The 18,752-nt window shown below is 40.8% G+C and overlaps 1 protein-coding gene across 3 annotated transcripts in view; it reads right to left on the bottom strand.

The window, feature by feature from the left end:
• The window catches only part of LOC124878277 (amyloid-beta A4 precursor protein-binding family A member 1-like), a 31,179-nt gene that overhangs the window by 6,441 nt on the left and 5,986 nt on the right, over window positions 1–18,752 (bottom strand). For all 3 annotated transcript variants that reach the window (XM_047382139.1, XM_047382140.1, XM_047382141.1), the window contains 5 exons: window positions 18,557–18,702; window positions 17,970–18,047; window positions 14,237–14,422; window positions 13,940–14,119; window positions 10,050–10,262 (listed from right to left, as the gene is read on the bottom strand). In XM_047382139.1, coding sequence (XP_047238095.1) covers window positions 10,050–10,262; window positions 13,940–14,119; window positions 14,237–14,422; window positions 17,970–18,047; window positions 18,557–18,702 — 803 coding nt within the window. The remainder of the gene's footprint in view (window positions 1–10,049; window positions 10,263–13,939; window positions 14,120–14,236; window positions 14,423–17,969; window positions 18,048–18,556; window positions 18,703–18,752) is intronic.

Below are 18,752 nucleotides of genomic sequence, written 5' to 3'. Positions count from 1 at the left end.
TTGATCACACACTCAATCATGGCATTGATGTTACTTCCATGTGGCTGGCACAGTGCATCTCATTCATTAGCCTAAAAACAACCCTGCTGGCCTTCTTTAGTTTCCTATGACCATCTTCTCACAGTTCTTTTTGTACACGTTGACTCTGAACAAGGAATTTTTCCATGTAGAAAAAAAAAGATTGCAATGTAATTTGTAAAGAGGAGATCTTGCTTTGGAGATGTATGCATTCCTGATGTTTGCATAAAACAAATGTTTTTTTTTTTTTCCTAGAGCAGCTGACAAACTGTTGAAATGTTGGAAGTGTAGCAGATAATGAGGTGTGGTCAAAATCATCAGGTATTGCTTTAAATGCATTGGGGTGTTGTATCCGCAGGTTAGCAACAACTGACACGATGACATCACATGCAGCGTCGGCAACACCTGCTGTTGGAATGTATGTGGTTAGAATAAAGTCACAAACTGTTATGTGAATAATATGAACCAAAACTTGCTGCTAACAGTTCAATATCTGGGCTGAGGAGACATTTAACGATAACATGTCTTTTAACTCTGTAAACCTTACACTTCCAGTACAAGACATCTATAGGAATACTCAGATGACTCTCCAGTCATGGTGTGTATCAAAGATGGACAAGAAGCTGAGTTCAGAGAGTTGGTGAACCGTTTTGTCACATGGTTTAGCAACAATCATCTAATCTTGAATGTGAATAAAACAAAGGAGATGAGTGTTGATTTTAAGAGAAACAGGAATAGATCAAGAAGATCAAACATTGTTTCTATCTTGGGAGAAGAAGCGGAGGTGGTGGAGGAGTATAAATACCTCGGTGTTCACCTGGACAACAGACTGGAGTGGAGATGCAACTGTGAAGCCATCTACAAGAAGGGACAGAGCAGACTGTACTTCTTGAGGAAGCTTAGGTCCTTTGGTGTTTGCAGCAAGATGCTGCATATCTTCTATAAGTCTGTTGTGGAAAGTGTGATCTCTTCTGCCATCATCTGTTGGGGAAGCAGCATCAGAGCTAGGTACTTAAAAAAACTTACCACCACCTATGTCCTGTGTTCATCCACCACTGTGTGGCTCATCCACAAAACAGGACCTATTGACCTATTCCTTTTTCTTCTGAAATGTACAACCATCTTATTTGTTTTATTCACATTCAAGATGAGATGTTCGTTTGCACGCTATGGTACTGGAAGTCTGAGGTGTACAGAGTAAAAAGAAATGGGTAGAGTACCGTCTTCTGTGGTGCTCCTGTGCTGCTGGCTATCCTGTTTAGGCACGCAAACCTTAAGTCTGTCAAATTGTGGTCTGTGGTCTGCATCCAATACCAGAGGGAATATTTGTCAAAAAAGCACTGTTTTAGTCAGGAAGGAGAAATTAAAGTAAAAAAAAAAAAAGAAAATGCAAATGAATGTAACAGTTACTCCAGCATTGACTGGTTCACAGAGCAATTACCTTTTCAGATTAAAGTATATTATGCAAGGTAAAGTTCTTTCCCTCAAATAAAATGAGAATATATGGTCCAAATTAGGACAAGCCTCAACTGTTTTCACTATGTTCACTCTACAAGACTTTAGACTAGACTTTGCTGTCCCCAAGTGGAAATTCTTTTCCACAGACTGGCCCCTGGACTCCCATTACTAGCAGGCAGAACAATACAGAACAAAATAACATTATTACCCAGAATAAAAAATAAAAAATACAGAGCACAACAAAACAATAAATGGCAGCCTTAGTGGGGCCTGTATTGTCATACCTGCTTGTGTTTTGAGTTCTTGAATTTGTGTTTTTGTTAAATGACCTGGTCTGGTCCTTTGTTTTCTGTCTTCCTGCACCCCAAGTCCACACCTGTTCTGTGTTTTCCCCTGATTGTCTGGTCACGTATGTCATTGGTTCCCTCTGCTGTTCAGTTTTTGTATTTAAGCCTGTTTGTTTCCTTTGTTCCCTGCTGGTTCCTTATGTGTTGTTTGTGTTTGTGCGCTCGCCTGGTACCCTGTCCGTATCCAGCCATGGGCAATAAAGTGTCGTCTTACCTGCAAAGTTCGAGCTTCAGGAGTTCTTCCCTGCATATCGGTTCAACAGAAACCCACATTATGACAGAAGGAACCAGCCAACTGGACCAAGCGGGAGGAATGGTGAGGGAATTGAAGAGGGGAGAGATTCTGGTCAAATTATTTTCTCACCTGGTGACCTCTCCCAGCTCACCATGGAGAAGGCTGGAAATAGCTGGCAGCCTCCAAGACTGGCTCGAGGTGAGGAAGGATTTTTTTCCCTGATCCTCGGATTCACCACACCATCAAGGCCAAGCGACAAAGGGCCCTGGGAGAAATTGCTGCTTCAATGAGGAGGCCTCCTGCCCCCTCCTCCGCTCGCTTCCCAACTAAAGCTGGAGGCGGCTTTCTGGCTCATGGTTTAGCTCCTGATCAGCCATCACCGCTGCTTCCAACTCCTAATCCTGTTTCTGGTCCAGTTCCGGAGGGGTACATGGAAGAACCGCCTCCACACCCCGATCCTGTTCCTAGTTCTGTTCCGGAAGGGTCCCAAGCCGTACTGCCCTCACACTTTGTTCCTATCCATGAGGGGCTCGTGGATGGACTGCCTCCACTTCCTGCTCCTGTTCCTGGTCTTGTCCTGGAGGGCTCCGAGGACGAACTGCCTCTAATCCTGGTTCTCTTTCCGGAGGAGTTCGTGGAGGATCCGTCTCCACTTCCTGTTCCTGTCCCTGATGTTGGGACCACAGCCATGGTTACAAAATGAAAGGCCAGTATGAACATTTCTGGAACTTTCAAAATAAATCACATTAACCTACTTCCAGCACAGCCAGAAACAGGGAATAACAGCGGACTTCCCGTAACCCTACTGTCCGAATAAAAACCCCGCTTTTGCAACAAACTGACCTCTTCCACGCAGGTCCCCAGCGGAACTGGACGGAGGGTCACAGCGTGCTAATGTCTCTTTGCTGGCAAACGGACATAACTCTCCAAACTGGATCCAAGAGTGTCATACGATCACGCGATCATATGATCTAAGTTAAGTACGAATGAATTGCTGTTTGTGTATCCGGTATTCATTCATGAACGGGGGTAATTAAGATACAAGCGTTGCTTGACTGTCTCTCTGAGGTCTACAGAATCAAACTGTGTTATACAGGTCCTTCTAAAAAAATTAGCATATTGTGATAAAGTTCATTATTTTCCATAATGTAATGATGAAAATTTAACATTCATATATTTTAGATTCATTGCACACTAACTGAAATATTTCAGGTCTTTTATTGTCTTATAACCGATGATTTTGGCATACAGCTCATGAAAACCCAAAATTCCTATCTCACAAAATTAGCATATTTCATCCGACCAATAAAAGAAAAGTGTTTTTAATACAAAAAACGTCAACCTTCAAATAATCATGTACAGTTATGCACTCAATACTTGGTCGGGAATCCTTTTGCAGAAATGACTGCTTCAATGCGGCGTGGCATGGAGGCAATCAGCCTGTGGCACTGCTGAGGTCTTATGGAGGCCCAGGATGCTTCGATAGCGGCCTTTAGCTCATCCAGAGTGTTGGGTCTTGAGTCTCTCAACGTTCTCTTCACAATATCCCACAGATTCTCTATGGGGTTCAGGTCAGGAGAGTTGGCAGGCCAATTGAGCACAGTGATACCATGGTCAGTAAACCATTTACCAGTGGTTTTGGCACTGTGAGCAGGTGCCAGGTCGTGCTGAAAAATGAAATCTTCATCTCCATAAAGCTTTTCAGCAGATGGAAGCATGAAGTGCTCCAAAATCTCCTGATAGCTAGCTGCATTGACCCTGCCCTTGATAAAACACAGTGGACCAACACCAGCAGCTGACACGGCACCCCAGACCATCACTGACTGTGGGTACTTGACACTGGACTTCTGGCATTTTGGCATTTCCTTCTCCCCAGTCTTCCTCCAGACTCTGGCACCATGATTTCCGAATGACATGCAGAATTTGCTTTCATACGAAAAAAGTACTTTGGACCACTGAGCAACAGTCCAGTGCTGCTTCTCTGTAGCTCAGGTCTGGGGAATGCGGCACCTGTAGCCCATTTCCTGCACACGCCTGTGCACGGTGGCTCTGGATGTTTCTACTCCAGACTCAGTCCACTGCTTCCGCAGGTCCCCCAAGGTCTGGAATCGGCCCTTCTCCACAATCTTCCTCAGGGTCCGGTCACCTCTTCTCGTTGTTCAGCGTTTTCTGCCACACTTTTTCCTTCCCACAGACTTCCCACTGAGGTGCCTTGATACAGCACTCTGGGAACAGCCTATTCGTTCAGAAATTTATTTCTGTGTCTTACCCTCTTGCTTGAGGGTGTCAATAGTGGCCTTCTGGACAGCAGTCAGGTCGGCAGTCTTACCCATGATTGGGGTTTTGAGTGATGAACCAGGCTGGGAGTTTTAAAGGCCTCAGGAATCTTTTGCAGGTGTTTAAAGTTAACTCGTTGATTCAGATGATTAGGTTCATAGCTCGTTTAGAGACCCTTTTAATGATATGCTAATTTTGTGAGATAGGAATTTTGGGTTTTCATGAGCTGTATGCTAAAATCATCCGTATTAAGACAATAAAAGACCTGAAATATTTCAGTTAGTGTGCAATGAATCTAAAATATATGACTGTTAAATTTTCATCATGACATTATGGAAAATAATGAACTTTATCACAATATGCTAATTTTTTGAGAAGGACCTGTAGAGTTCCCAGCAGAGACCCTGTCTCTACGACGCCAAGTGGAGCAGTTTTCCTGGTCTGAAGGAAGGACCACGGGACCGCATTACCGTGGTTACAGCTGTAACGTGCAGTTTGGCCTGACGACAGAACGAGCTGCCCCCCCCAACAGCTACGGAGGTTAGCTGTGTTTAACCCCTTGTTCACTGTGAAAGCTTTCTTCAACTTCGTCGCCCCGGACAACTTTTCCTCAACACGGTTCACGTAAGAGATTGTGTTTTGGGCAGAGAGAAGTAATTTAGAATGAAATAATCTAAACATTTTCGTTTTATGACGTTTGGTTTTGTTTGTGTTGAAAACTCAGCCATCTTAGTGCTAGCAGATTATCTGTTCAGCACGTGTTAAGTTTGTATGTTCCATGGTTGTTGTTTTTTTTTTTTAAGTTAAGACAAACTTTATTTAAAGGTTATTTTAAACACAGAAGATCGGCTATAACGCGTCGTCCATACTTATGCATTTTAACCCTTTTTATTAATGGTATTTTAAATGTATGTGTTTGATTTGGATGATAATCTATAAGCTTCTTTTGTTAGCTTTAACTGCTAACGGTTAAGAACACGTGCTTGCCTGCTAAAGATCATTTACCCAAAAAGGTTGTTAGTTTTCAATCCAGTAAAATAATATTTCCCTAAATATTATTTTACTAAACTTGAAAACTAAGTAATACAATTAAACTCCATTTCTCCAGAAAGATTTGGTTCCTATTCAAAATAATATTTCTTTAAATATTATTTTAATAAATAAAGGCAGCTTATTAAACATCGTTTAGAATTAGTCATCCAGAAGGTTGGTTTTATTCAGCGGATCATTCTTTAAAATATTATTTTATTCAAATAATATTTAATCTGATCTTGCATTGTGAATGGCTGTCTAAACGTTTACTGATTATTTTCTAAGTTGGTTCCAAGACTAACGTAACTTCACTTCCAGATTCTTCAAGATAATCCTTGGTTCTCAAACATAAACATTGCATGGTAATGTTGCATCACTCTTTTGGTCATAATTTCTAATCATCTTTAATCAACTTGTTTATATTGTACATAGTCCATTAGTCTTCATTATTCTTTAATTCTGCTTTGTAGTTTAGTTGAATTGTTTTAGCAAAGTAAAGAGTTTGTTGATTGAAATATGTTTGACTTTGAGTTGACTTATTTTTGTAAATAAATTCTTGTATTTTAAGAAATTGTGTGAATTCATTCCATGTGTGCAGAGTTTTGCTTTTCAATAATGTCAGAGCTTGGCTCACCCTTTTGATTGTGTCCTAATACCACCGCCTTACTAGGCTGGTATTCACAAGACAACCCTTAACAGACCAAAATATTATTTAATACAATATTAATATGAAATAATATATTCATATTCATATTCACAACACTGAGGTGTGCAAAGATACACCCTCTCTGCATGCTGTGCCTCGGCGGCTCCGCCGCAGATCTCCACAGCCTCATCGAAGGTCCCAGCAGTCTCTGCACCGATCGCCTGGGTTCCAGCAGTTTCCGCACCGTGCCTCTGAGTTCCACCATGGGTTCTCCTGGTCCCACCACCGGCCGTCACATCATCGGCTCCTATGTTGCCGGCCTGCTGATCCCCGGATCTGCTGGGGACCTGAACCCTGGATCTGTCAAGGACGGCCTCCGGGCCGTCCGCCTGAACTCTTGCCCTGCTTCCGAGGCCCCCTCCGCCCACCCTGGTCAGGTTGTTTTTTTTGGTCCTGTGTCCTGCCATGGAAAATAAAGACTCGTCTTACCTTCAAACCTGGAGCTTCAGGAGTTCTTCTCCGCATATTGGTCCATCAAAAAACCATATTATGACATGTTTAGGACGGCTATGAATGCAGGCATCAGGCTTTTGCCAAAACCAGCCCTTCTGCAACTCAGTGTCTACGTCCTGCAGGCAATGAGATGAGGTATTTCTGTAGTGGATGAGTAGAGTCCCATGTTATTGAGATTAACATGTGTATGATAGCCTTATTATTCAGAAAGGTTGGGTGTGGGCAGACCAGTTATTTTACCAGCAGTGCCGGTCATGCGTGCAAGTTTAGCATGTTTTTTTGACAGTGAACATATCAAAAAAACATGTGGAGCAGTACAGTAGGATGGATTGGATGATGCTTTGATATAGTGACAGAAGGAGACGTGAAGCAAAACAAAGTCCTCTGACTTTACGGATAGCTCATAGTCAATGATGACTCAGTTTTTTGTTTAAAAAGCTTCTACATAATTAAAATTTCAACTGTACATTAAATCCAGCTGCAAATCAGTCCACAGGCTGAAGTTTCTCTAATAGGCATAGAGGGAAAATATTCAAATATTATGTGGCGGATGGTTGAAATATGGACGGAAAAGAAACCAGAGAAAAAAGAATTGTCGTTTCATTTGAGAGAGCTTTCTCATACTACTTGTATGGGATTATTCTATTAAGAAACCACGTTCTATTTTCAAATAATGATTATGGAAACACTTAATAAGTGTCCCAATAATTAGCAATTTTCCAGTTGAACACCCAGATTCTGTCAAATTTATAAATGGAATAGATCATATAATACTCTGATAACCATTGGCACCACTGAGGCCTTTACTTTCAAAAAAGTAAAAGAGAAAAAGAAGTGATTGTTTGATTTTTGCTTTACAAATACAAGATTTTGACAAAAGCACATAAGCACAAATTTGTTTCATTGTTAACTTATCATATTTAAAATATAAAAACTTAAAATCTCTGGCATATAGAAAAGGAAGATGACCCATATTTTCATGTTCACACATGCCTCCTTTTGAGACCATCAAAAAATATGACTATAGGAGGCACCATTTTTTACTTTGCATCTTTACTTGATGTCAAAAATGATTTTGCTACGCAGTACCTTAAACTTTTACAGTAGTTTGATGCATATATATTTTTAGATTTGTTTAAGCACTGTTTAAAATTACACATCACAGATCCTGTTGGATATTTAAATGCAGCTTCTCATGCAGTATTAGCACTGCTCTGCGACACAAGTTTGCAGTGAGGTTGATGGACATGCAAAGGAAAGGAGAGAAAACTGCAGTTCACATTATTCCCACCAACCCCAATTCAATTATCTGTATCTTCACTTCACAAAAACACGTCTCATTCAATTCAATCAAAAAAATACTTTAATAACTATAAAAATGTTGTTGCAACTCATATTATTTAGGGTTTTCAGACAGTTTCTGTAAATATGACATCTTTATTAAATATGTTTGTGGTTTATATAAATACTAATACTCAGTTCAGTGTACAGCAAACCTATTCACTGCTATGAGAGGCTCAATTCAAGTACCAGTAGTCTCTTAAACATGGCAGTTGTGGTAAATGTGACCTTAAAACCATTTGAACCCTAATCTTATTTCTACTTATTTTTCATCCAGTTTGGTCACATCTTCTGATAATGACATAGGAATATGTGAACATCTGTTTTTCCCATTTCTCTTGTCAGTGATAAATAACATTTTATAAATTTCAGGGACAGGAAAGTTACATATAAAAAAATGAAAACACTATTATATCAATGCTGTTTTCTCATTAAGGTCACATTTTCTAAGTGAGCATAAAACTATGCAGAAATTTGGCATTCATTTGTTTACGTTTTACAGGTATCTACAACAGGGGCAGTGACCTTCTTTAGCATGACAGTACACCCAGGAAACACTGGCTGATGGCAGTTTTGAGCACTTATAACTAAACAATAACTAAAACATGTACAGACCCTTCTGTCATCAATGTATCAAGCACATCGAAGAAGCCACAGCATTGCAAACTTATCAAATAGAACTGACCATGTTTTCGGTGACTGCGTGTATGGGCACAACATTGTTATTTCTTCTCTGAACTGCACAAAGAGCATGTCCAGGTGGGGCACAATGCTATGGAACAGCTCTAGAAAAAGGGAAATTCTTTATTGACCAAGATTCAACAGAAATCTTTGACTCTCTGATTAAAGCTGGATCAGAATCTTGAGATGCTTTAATTATGTGGTAGCATTCACATAATTCGCCAGCACAGGCTGCTACGCTGAAAATTGTCACCGCTACGCTGAAAATGAGCGTATCGGCCCTTTGACGGACATCTGGCCTCCTTCTGTGTGGTTTTAATGTCGGCTATAGCGCATGCGACGAGTCTGCTCCCGCTTCCTTTCACCCTATGCAACCGCTAACGGTGAAGCTTTCTAAAATCATGTCAGCTTCGGAGGGTTGCTATAAACGGCCTGCAGAAGACCCCCCCCTCCCGCATACAAATTCCTGGTGAGAACCCTGTCCTTGTTGTTATAAATTTTATTAATTGCTTTACTTATGGATGCAGTGTGTGTCTGAGATGTAGGGTAACCTCCATGCTTAAATGCTGTCCAGGTCAATAGTTTTGTTCAGGGATGGGGGGATAAGGCTAAAAGGCCACTAATGTAGAAAAGAAGATGTGTAATGGTGTTATGGGGAAATGGCCTGCTGTACCGCCAGATTCAGTTGATGCCCATAAAAATAGAAAAACTGTGCAAGTTGTCCTGGTCTATTTCCTTCTGTGGTGAACGAACCAGGTGCAGCTCATCCAGAAGTAATTTTGAGATTGGCTTCGCAGTCTGACTTCTGCACAGTGTTGACTACCTGGATGTACTAAAACACAGCTAGCAAGCAATGATCTGAAACATCTGTCTATGTGTTTTTCAGCAACTGTAAGATGTGTCCTTGCTTAATGTCCAGTATGAAGTCAAGAAGTTAGTTTAGACATACACTGTGGTTGTCTCTTGATCCTTCCACATGGCAGTGCCCAATGAGTCCTCAAAAGTCCAGAAAGATACCAGGGTTGTCAGTTAACAGGAGTTCATAATTTCATGAGTCAGATTAGCTGAGCTTAAACAGAATGTGCTGGTTTGATGTGATTATGTTAGCTCCTGTCGACCTTTTCTGAAACATTTCCTTGCAAAGCTAGTTTTATGTATTTCATGTTTTTCTTTTTGCTATTTCAGAACAGGCTTTAGGTCTCTCACATTGGTTGTCTATATATTCTGTTGTCCTGAGCATACAAGTAGACCAAGACAGTAGAGATTTTATTCTATTCTGTCAGTCAGTGTGTGAATGTGTGTATGAATGGGTGGATGACTGATTGTAGTGTAAAGTGCTTTGGAGTCTCTGGGGACTTGATAAAGCGCTATACAAGTGTATGCCATTTACCATTATTCTATTCTATTCTATTCTATTTTAGTCAGGTTTAGAAAATACAAGGAATACAGAAAACTGGACACACACAGCTGTTTTTATGACAGTCAGATGTCATGCTCATACCTTTATGATGCTCTGGCAAGTTGACAGGGGTAGTCCAATCAGACTGGTTCCATTGACTGACATTATCTGATCCCCTATGTTGACTTTGCCAGATCTCTCGGCTGGCCCAGCATGCATCATGTTGGCAATGATGACAGTAGGTAGAATGGAGCCCCATCCACTCTCCACGATGACCACACCCAGAATCTCGCCTTTAACTTTTTCTATAAACACCTGAGATCAGAAAGAGTAACCCAGTCAGACTCCTAACTTTTAAATGCAAGTTTTGGAATTTTAACTAAAAAACATGATACACTGGAACTGTTGTTGCTATATTGTGTACTAAAGTAAATTTTTTAAAATAGGTTATCAGCAAGACTAAAAGCACCTAAAATGGTTGAAAGGCAGCTCTTAAGGCCATTGTCTCTTAAGCATTTCCGCTTCTTCTTTTAAAAGAACTTGTGCTCCTAAAAGTCCAGCGTCATTAGCATTTTTATTAAAAGAAGAAAAATATAATAAAACAGTACAACTAAATTGCAAATCAGTTTTACTGTTTATGTGGGTTATTAAGAAAATTGTTATTATTTATTCATTAAAATTACAATAAAACTTGGCCTACACAACGTAACCAATTTGTACAAGTAACAACAATCAAAATGTCAAAGAGACAGAAAAATTTACTTTCATTTTTTACAAAACAGGCTTTTTATTGTACAACTAAACAACCGAGAGTTGAAGCACATAAAGGCAGTGGCAATGGAAATACTATGGGAGCCGCTGACAGTGGTGTGGTGAGTACCAACCTAACCAGGCAGGAGCCCCCAGCCAGCCGTGATCAGCAGCCCGAGGAGGCGCCTGGGGTATCGCATGTGGAGGAGAAGGGTGAATTCAGAAGAGCTGGGCTTGGAACTGTCAAGTGAGGGATGCCCAACAATCTGGACAGCTGCCCAGTTCAAGGCCAAGCAGACCTACTGCCCATGGCTTGTAATGGAAAAGTAAGGTTTTGGTTGCTCCACATGCAGTAGGGACCAGAGGAGACTGGTGGAATGAAACTGGGGAGTCGTGTTTAATAACTTCATCTGTGACATAAAGCAGGAACGAGAAGCAACTGAACAAATGGCCACTAAGAGTCGGATCTCCCGCTCTGCAAATAAAGAGGCTAAAGGAAACAGGCCATCGCAAGGATTTGAAAGTAAAATTGAATGTGCAAAAATACAGAAACACATTTCAGTAGAAATGAAAAGAAAACTCTTTGATTGAATTGTGGAGTGTGCGCCAAAACTTAGCCTCTTGCTGGACAAGTTCACTAGTTTAAATGGGAAAAGTAAACTTAATACATAAAAACACAGCTACCAGATATGGACATACAGAATAACATCTTTACTGAACTAGCTGAACTAGGTAAAAATTTGCAGAAGGCATTGTGTGTAATTTATTATCTACACTGGACAGTGTGTATTTGACAAGGAGGTTTTGACAAAAATCATCATCAATCATTTTAAAATACTGATGGACAAACTATATTTTCTTTATAACACATTTAACAAGAACCGTATGGAACATAGAGAGTGTGCGTCTAGTTTGGGTGTGCAACTATGCATATTAGACACAAGGTGGGTGGCCTTCAGTTTTAGGACAGTGGAAGCGGTTTGGAACAACTATCCAGCACTTTGTTGACATTTTAAGTCTGCATCAGAAGATTCCACCTGTGATGCCAAAACTAAGCTAATGTACAACGATCTTGCACTACGCAAAAGTTCCCACGCTTTTGTGAACAATCTAGGCCTGATGTGTGACGCACTGCAGGAATTATCTGAACTTTCCCTTGAACTGCAAAAAGAGATACATCAATAATTTTGGCTCATCAGAGTGACCAGGATGCTTTTCTGAACTAAGCAAGCAGGGGATTAAGAGCCACTCTTTTCAAGGCTCACTGAAGGAAAAGCCAGTGACAAGTGTGGCCAAAAGTGTAGAGCAGTACTTGTCTCACAGTAGGCGCCTATCCAACAAAAGCAGCTATGAGTGTTTTATTGTCGAGCTACAAGTGCTTTATGTTCAGTATTAGGCTGAAGACAAAGCTGTACTCTACATACAGACTGAAGTCAAGTCCCTCATTCCCTGTGCAGTGACCCTGGCCATCAAAGAGTACATGGAATGAGGAGGAAATTTTATTTGTGATGAATTGAAAGAACTCTTTACAGCTGTGAATACCATCCCTATATTAGTGCACAATGTGAAAGGGGCTTGTCAAAGGTGAACCTGATTTGCACCCCAAACTGAGCTTCTCTACACCCTACCACCATCTCTGACCTGCTGTTTCTCAATATTAGCAGACTTTCTTTGACAAAGCTCAGTCCGCTCCCTTATGTGAGGTCGTGGGTGGCTAAAGGACATAGAATTGCTACTGAGACACAGAGCAAGGGGTGGAGCAGGAAGGAGGATGAAGAGGCACACCTGGCCACCAGGTGGGATAATCTAAACAACTAGTAATGTAAAAAATGAACCTGTACTTAATACACTTATAAATCACATGTAAAGCACTTAAAAGTAAAACATGGATATGAATTGGCTTGGTATTTTCACATTTGTGTGCCTAAGCATCGTGTTTTTAGTATTCCGGTATTAGTGTTGGCCTCAGTGAAACCTGGTCTCACACTCAAATTTGCATTCCGGCATTGTTTGATTTACAAAGTAAGCACTGTTTCAACACCCTCAACCCAGATATCCATTACGAGAAGCTCACCGAGCTCACAGTGCCGGCCTGTCGGTGGATCACCAGGTTCCTGACTGACTGACTGGTAGCAGCAGGTAACACTAGATAGCGTTTTCTCTTGTGCAAGAACCATCAGCATCGGTGCCCCCCTGGGGTGTGTTTCCCCCCCCCCCCCCCCCAACCCCACTCTTCTTCTCCCTCTACACAAATGACTTCAACTCAGCGGACCCGTCTGTGAAAATCCTGAAGTTTGTGGATGACATGGCTGTCATTGGTCTGATCCAGGATTTTGAGGAGTCTGCATACAATCGGCTGGTCCATTAGTGTGGCCAGAACCACCTGAAGCTTTACCCATTCAAGGCCGTGGATTTGACAGTGGACTCCCGGAAAACACGCCTGATACTTCCTCGCCTCATCATCCTCAACAACACTGTGTCTACTGTGGATCACTTCCAGTTCCTATAAACCAACCTTTCTCAGGACCTGGCCTGGTCCTCACACAGACACTGTTTGGAAGAAGGCCCAGCACAGACTGTACAACCTTCCACAGGAGCAGCTGGTCATCTTCTACACCGCCATTATTCAGTCTGTCCTGTGTTCGTCCATAACTGTGTGGCTTATCTACAAAACAGGACAGGTCCAAACTGCAACTAGCAATTAGATCTGTAGAGTGGATCATGGAGGGTGACCTTCCCTCTGTCCAGGACTTGTACAGGCCCAGGGTCAGGAAAAAGGCAGTTAACATCTCTGCAGACCCCACACATCCTGGACACAAACTGTTTAGTCAGAGCTACAGAGCAATATTTGCAAAAATATTTGCAAATAAAGCTTCTGATTCTAAAGTAAGGAGCCATCTCATCTACTTTGTCTTTATCTTGTTTCTGAAGCCCTTCCTGAAAATGTTTACAGAATCCTTATGATCTTCATTATGTTATAGGGAATTGCTGCCCCCAGTGGTATGCTTAGTTTCCCACAATACTAGTGTGATTAGTGTCAAAAGAAAAAAGAGGAGCCAGTTTATCTGATTTTTATTGTTTTTGTGTCAACTTGAATAGCTGCATAATGAAAGATGAACATTAAAGTTTGGAAGATAGCACATATGGTATGTCAAACCAAATAATTTTTCAGATATAAATAGTAGTCCTAATAAATAAAATAAAAAACCACAATATCATTGAATAATTCATTGCCTACTTACATCTTTGCAGTTTTCAGACCTGGAGAAGTGAACAAGATCCTCATTATACATGTCCTGAGTGCTAAGTAGGTCACTGTATTCTGTCTGAGTAAGGTCCTCAGGGTTGATCCCATTTGCCCTCAGGAATTCCTGGTATGCCACACTAAAGGCCTGGCCAATGGACTGAGCAATCATCTGGGCCTGGGGAAATGACAAACATAGAATTAAATAATTCAAGTGTGAAATTGCCATTACAAAAAATGTCATGCTCGTTGACCAAACAGACATCATAGCATATACATTTTTTGTTGGACTCACATCCTCAGATTCAAACACATGGCATATCATCTTGTGTTGATGCTTGCTGTCCTGGCTTGGGTCCGAGACCTCCACATTTTCCTGAGAGTCACAGTGAGGCAACCTTCGCCTGGCCATCAAAACCACAATGTTGCCAATATCAGCAATGTAAGAGATGGTTCGCAAAGCGTGGTCTATCATGGTTTCCTTAAAAACAACAAAATATTTGAGCGTTGATGTAAAAAGACAAATATATATCTCATATGTGTGATTCCCAAACAGGGATTGTGACCTCAAAGTCAGGGTTCATGAGACGTCAATGTGGTGTCTTGAGATTATCTCCAAAAATCTGATTCAATGTAAGAAGTCATTCAGTTGATTTGTCTTTCAGTCCCTACTAGGCTTGGTTTCATTTGGTTGTTGAAAGATCTTTGGCTCTGTCCATTCCTAGTATTAACATTTGTCTTGGCAGAGTCACACCTGAAATGGTGAGACTTTAATTATCTCCTTCATAATGCAAAGAAATACCTAAAAAGTGGGCTGTTGAAAACACCTTCCACAACTTATACCTTTGTAAGATCACTAATCCATTAATATCTCACCAGCACTGTTTTACTTTTCTCCACTTAGTGGAGTTACTTAATTACACAACTACTGATGAGCTGTGTTGTGTAGCTTAACAGACATAGACGTTGACTGCACAGAGCTAAGATGCTGAAGATTTTAACCTCCGCTGATCTTACAGCTCCCTGACAGATGTCAGTTGTTTTTCATGCCCTTATTTTACACATATAGCACTGTGTAATGGTGAATGATCATGTCACACAGTGCTATACAGCTCATATTATGTGATTCATGGGGCATTTAACAATAGCTTACTCAACAGGTGCAACCAGCTCCAAAAAAAAGCCAAAATAAGCATCACACCTTGGGGAAAACTCACCCCTGTTCTTCAATTCACTGATCAATAAAATGTAGTTTTTTAAAGAGAAGAATTCCAACAGGGAGTTTAGAAAAACATTTAGCCTGAAAATATTCAATCTTTAGGGTATCCACTTTGAAAGCTTACGAATCATTTTAAATTAGTCGTGTCTGAGCTGTGCAGACACAAAATATTTTTGTAAACCCAGAGACACCCAGGAATTAACTTTGCTGCTTGAGGGAAGTCTAGGAAACACTGTCCTGAAAAAGTTTTTAGTGCATTCATACTTGTATTAAGCACTGTCTGGACAAAACCTGATTACCCAGTATCACAGCTCTAACAACCTGGTTCAGACAGGTTGGTAGAGCATGTACAGGTCCTTCTCAAAATATTAGCATATTGTGATAAAGTTCATTATTTTCCATAATGTCATGATGAAAATTTAACATTCATATATTTTAGATTCATTGCACACTAACTGAAATATTTCAGGTCTTTTATTGTCTTAATACGGATGATTTTGGCATACAGCTCATGAAAACCCAAAATTTCTATCTCACAAAATTAGCATATCATTAAAAGGGTCTCTAAACGAGCTATGAACCTAATCATCTGAATCAACAAGTTAACTCTAAACACCTGCAAAAGATTCCTGAGGCCTTTAAAACTCCCAGCCTGGTTCATCACTCAAAACCCCAATCATGGGTAAGACTGCCGACCTGACTGCTGTCCAGCAGGCCACTATTGACACCCTCAAGCAAGAGGGTAAGACACAGAAAGACATTTCTGAACGAATAGGCTGTTCCCAGAGTGCTGTATCAAGGCACCTCAGTGGGAAGTCTGTGGGAAGGAAAAAGTGTGGCAGAAAACGCTGCACAACGAGAAGAGGTGACCGGACCCTGAGGAAGATTGCGGAGAAGGGCCGATTCCAGACCTTGGGGGACCTGCGGAAGCAGTGGACTGAGTCTGGAGTAGAAACATCCAGAGCCACCGTGCACAGGCGTGTGCAGGAAATGGGCTACAGGTGCCGCATTCCCCAGGTCAAGCCACTTTTGAACCAGAAACAGCGGCAGAAGCGCCTGACCTGGGCTACAGAGAAGCAGCACTGGACTGTTGCTCAGTGGTCCAAAGTACTTTTTTCGGATGAAAGCAAATTCTGCATGTCATTCGGAAATCAAGGTGCCAGAGTCTGGAGGAAGACTGGGGAGAAGGTAATGCCAAAATGCCAGAAGTCCAGTGTCAAGTACCTACAGTCAGTGATGGTCTGGGGTGCCGTGTCAGCTGTTGGTGTTGGTCCACTGTGTTTTATCAAGGGCAGGGTCAATGCAGCTAGCTATCAGGAGATTTTGGAGCACTTCATGCTTCCATCTGCTGAAAAGCTTTATGGAGATGAAGATTTCATTTTTCAGCACGACCTGGCACCTGCTCACAGTGCCAAAACCACTGGTAAATGGTTTACTGACCATGGTATCACTGTGCTCAATTGGCCTGCCAACTCTCCTGACCTGAACCCCATAGAGAATCTGTGGGATATTGTGAAAAGAACGTTGAGAGACTCAAGACCCAACACTCTGGATGAGCTAAAGGCCGCTATCGAAGCATCCTGGGCCTCCATAAGACCTCAGCAGTGCCACAGGCTGATTGCCTCCATGCCACGCCGCATTGAAGCAGTCATTTCTGCCAAAGGATTCCCGACCAAGTATTGAGTGCATAACTGTACATGATTATTTGAAGGTTGACGTTTGTTGTATTAAAAACACTTTTCTTTTATTGGTCGGATGAAATATGCTAATTTTGTGAGATAGGAATTTGGGGTTTTCATGAGCTGTATGCCAAAATCATCCATATTAAGACAATAAAAGACCTGAAATATTTCAGTTAGTGTGCAATGAATCTAAAATATATGAATGTTAAATTTTCATCATGACATTATGGAAACTAATGAACTTGATCACAATATGCTAATATTTTGAGAAGGACCTGTACAGTAGAGGAGAAAAAAAAGTCATATGAATTAACCTGCTCTCCATCACATCACTGCCCTGGCTGACAGTGTAACAGTACAGTAAAAATCTCCCAGATGTGTCTTTTGCTCAGGATCTTGTTACATGTGCTGGAGGTTCAGATATTTTATGACTCAACCATGTGATATTGTTAACTTATAGCCATATATTTCATTATAAAGTGAAAACATAGGACAGACACACTCAAGTCAGATGAAGACTAAAGTATTTTACAGCTTCTTCTTTTTGTATAAATTAGAATGATTTTATGACTGTTTTGTTTCTTGTCTTAGGAGATCCTAATGGATCAGTGTGCTTTAAGAAAACTAATTACAGGGCAGAGAGAACAATAATACACAGCCTGTCAAAAGCCTGCTTTTGGATATTTAGAGCATAAATGATTATGTTTTATCTGGCAACAAGTTATTTATCCCTGACTGATGCAGTGAGTAGTTTCTCATTATTCCATCAGGGAATTTCTTGGTCCCTGTTTGCAAGGGCATATTCCAAGATGACAATGCCATGATTCATCAGGTTCATATCTACTAAGTGTGGTTCAAGGAACATCATGTTCACACATGGATTGGCCATCACAGAGTCAAGACATTAGCCAATCTTTAGGATGTGCTGGAGAGGAATTTGTGGTGACTCCCCTATCATCTCTACAAGATCTTCGCAAAAAACAAATACAACTTTGAAAAGAAAGAAAAATCCATAGCAAAAGTGTGTCGTAATCAAAGCTAAATGTGGTCCATCAAACATCAGAGTGTGATTTCTCTTGAATGGGCCCAAGCTGTTATAACAGTTAGGATGCCAACTGAATATTTACCTGGGAGTCAGCATTGAGCACCTTGATTCTCTGAGTGGAGATGAAGATATCCACCTCTGTTATGGGCTGAGGCTCAGCCTGAGGTCAGAAACAAACCACAAGTACTGTTCAACACAAAGACAGAACTGTAGAACCGCCAAAATGATTCCAAATGGACAGTTTTTTATTTACAAAATGTTTTATACTGTGCTATATGCTATTAAAAGTTAAGCCAGGAAAAAAGAAACATTTAAAGTTTTTTTAGATTTGTAAAATAAAAAATATAATTGTGGTTAAAAATTTGTTCTAAGAGGTACTCCATTGTTACTGACAGCACCTCCTGTCATTCTGAGAAAAACGTCTGGGTGAAATTTGCGACGAGTTTGCACTAATGTATTTTCCTAAAAAATCTACTATTTAGGATAGCACTTACTCCATTGGTAAGTGAATAATCAGCTCTAGCCTGCTATCCAATAATGTATTTCTATCTATCTATCTATCTATCTATCTATCTATCTATCTATCTATCTATCTATCTATCTATCTATCTATCTATCTATCTATCTATCTATCTATCTATCTATGTGGGACTACTAATGGGTGTTTACCTTGATGCAGCTAACTGCTTCCTGTGCTTGCATCATACGGATGTTCTTCGATGGTGTCTTCTCTGATAACAGCTGTGTGGAACCAAGACAGCTGGCTGCAAAGATGATCCCATCAATCAGGTCATCTGGATCACAAGGGCCAGGCACTAGAGAGAGATGAGAAGCTCAGTCTCCACATAAATCTCACCTTATGCAA

Source organism: Girardinichthys multiradiatus, chromosome 12 (genome assembly GCF_021462225.1).
Source record: "Girardinichthys multiradiatus isolate DD_20200921_A chromosome 12, DD_fGirMul_XY1, whole genome shotgun sequence".
Taxonomy (NCBI): Eukaryota; Metazoa; Chordata; class Actinopteri; order Cyprinodontiformes; family Goodeidae; genus Girardinichthys; species Girardinichthys multiradiatus.
Note: the sequence above shows the minus strand (reverse complement) of the source record. Positions and strands in the feature narration are given on the sequence as shown.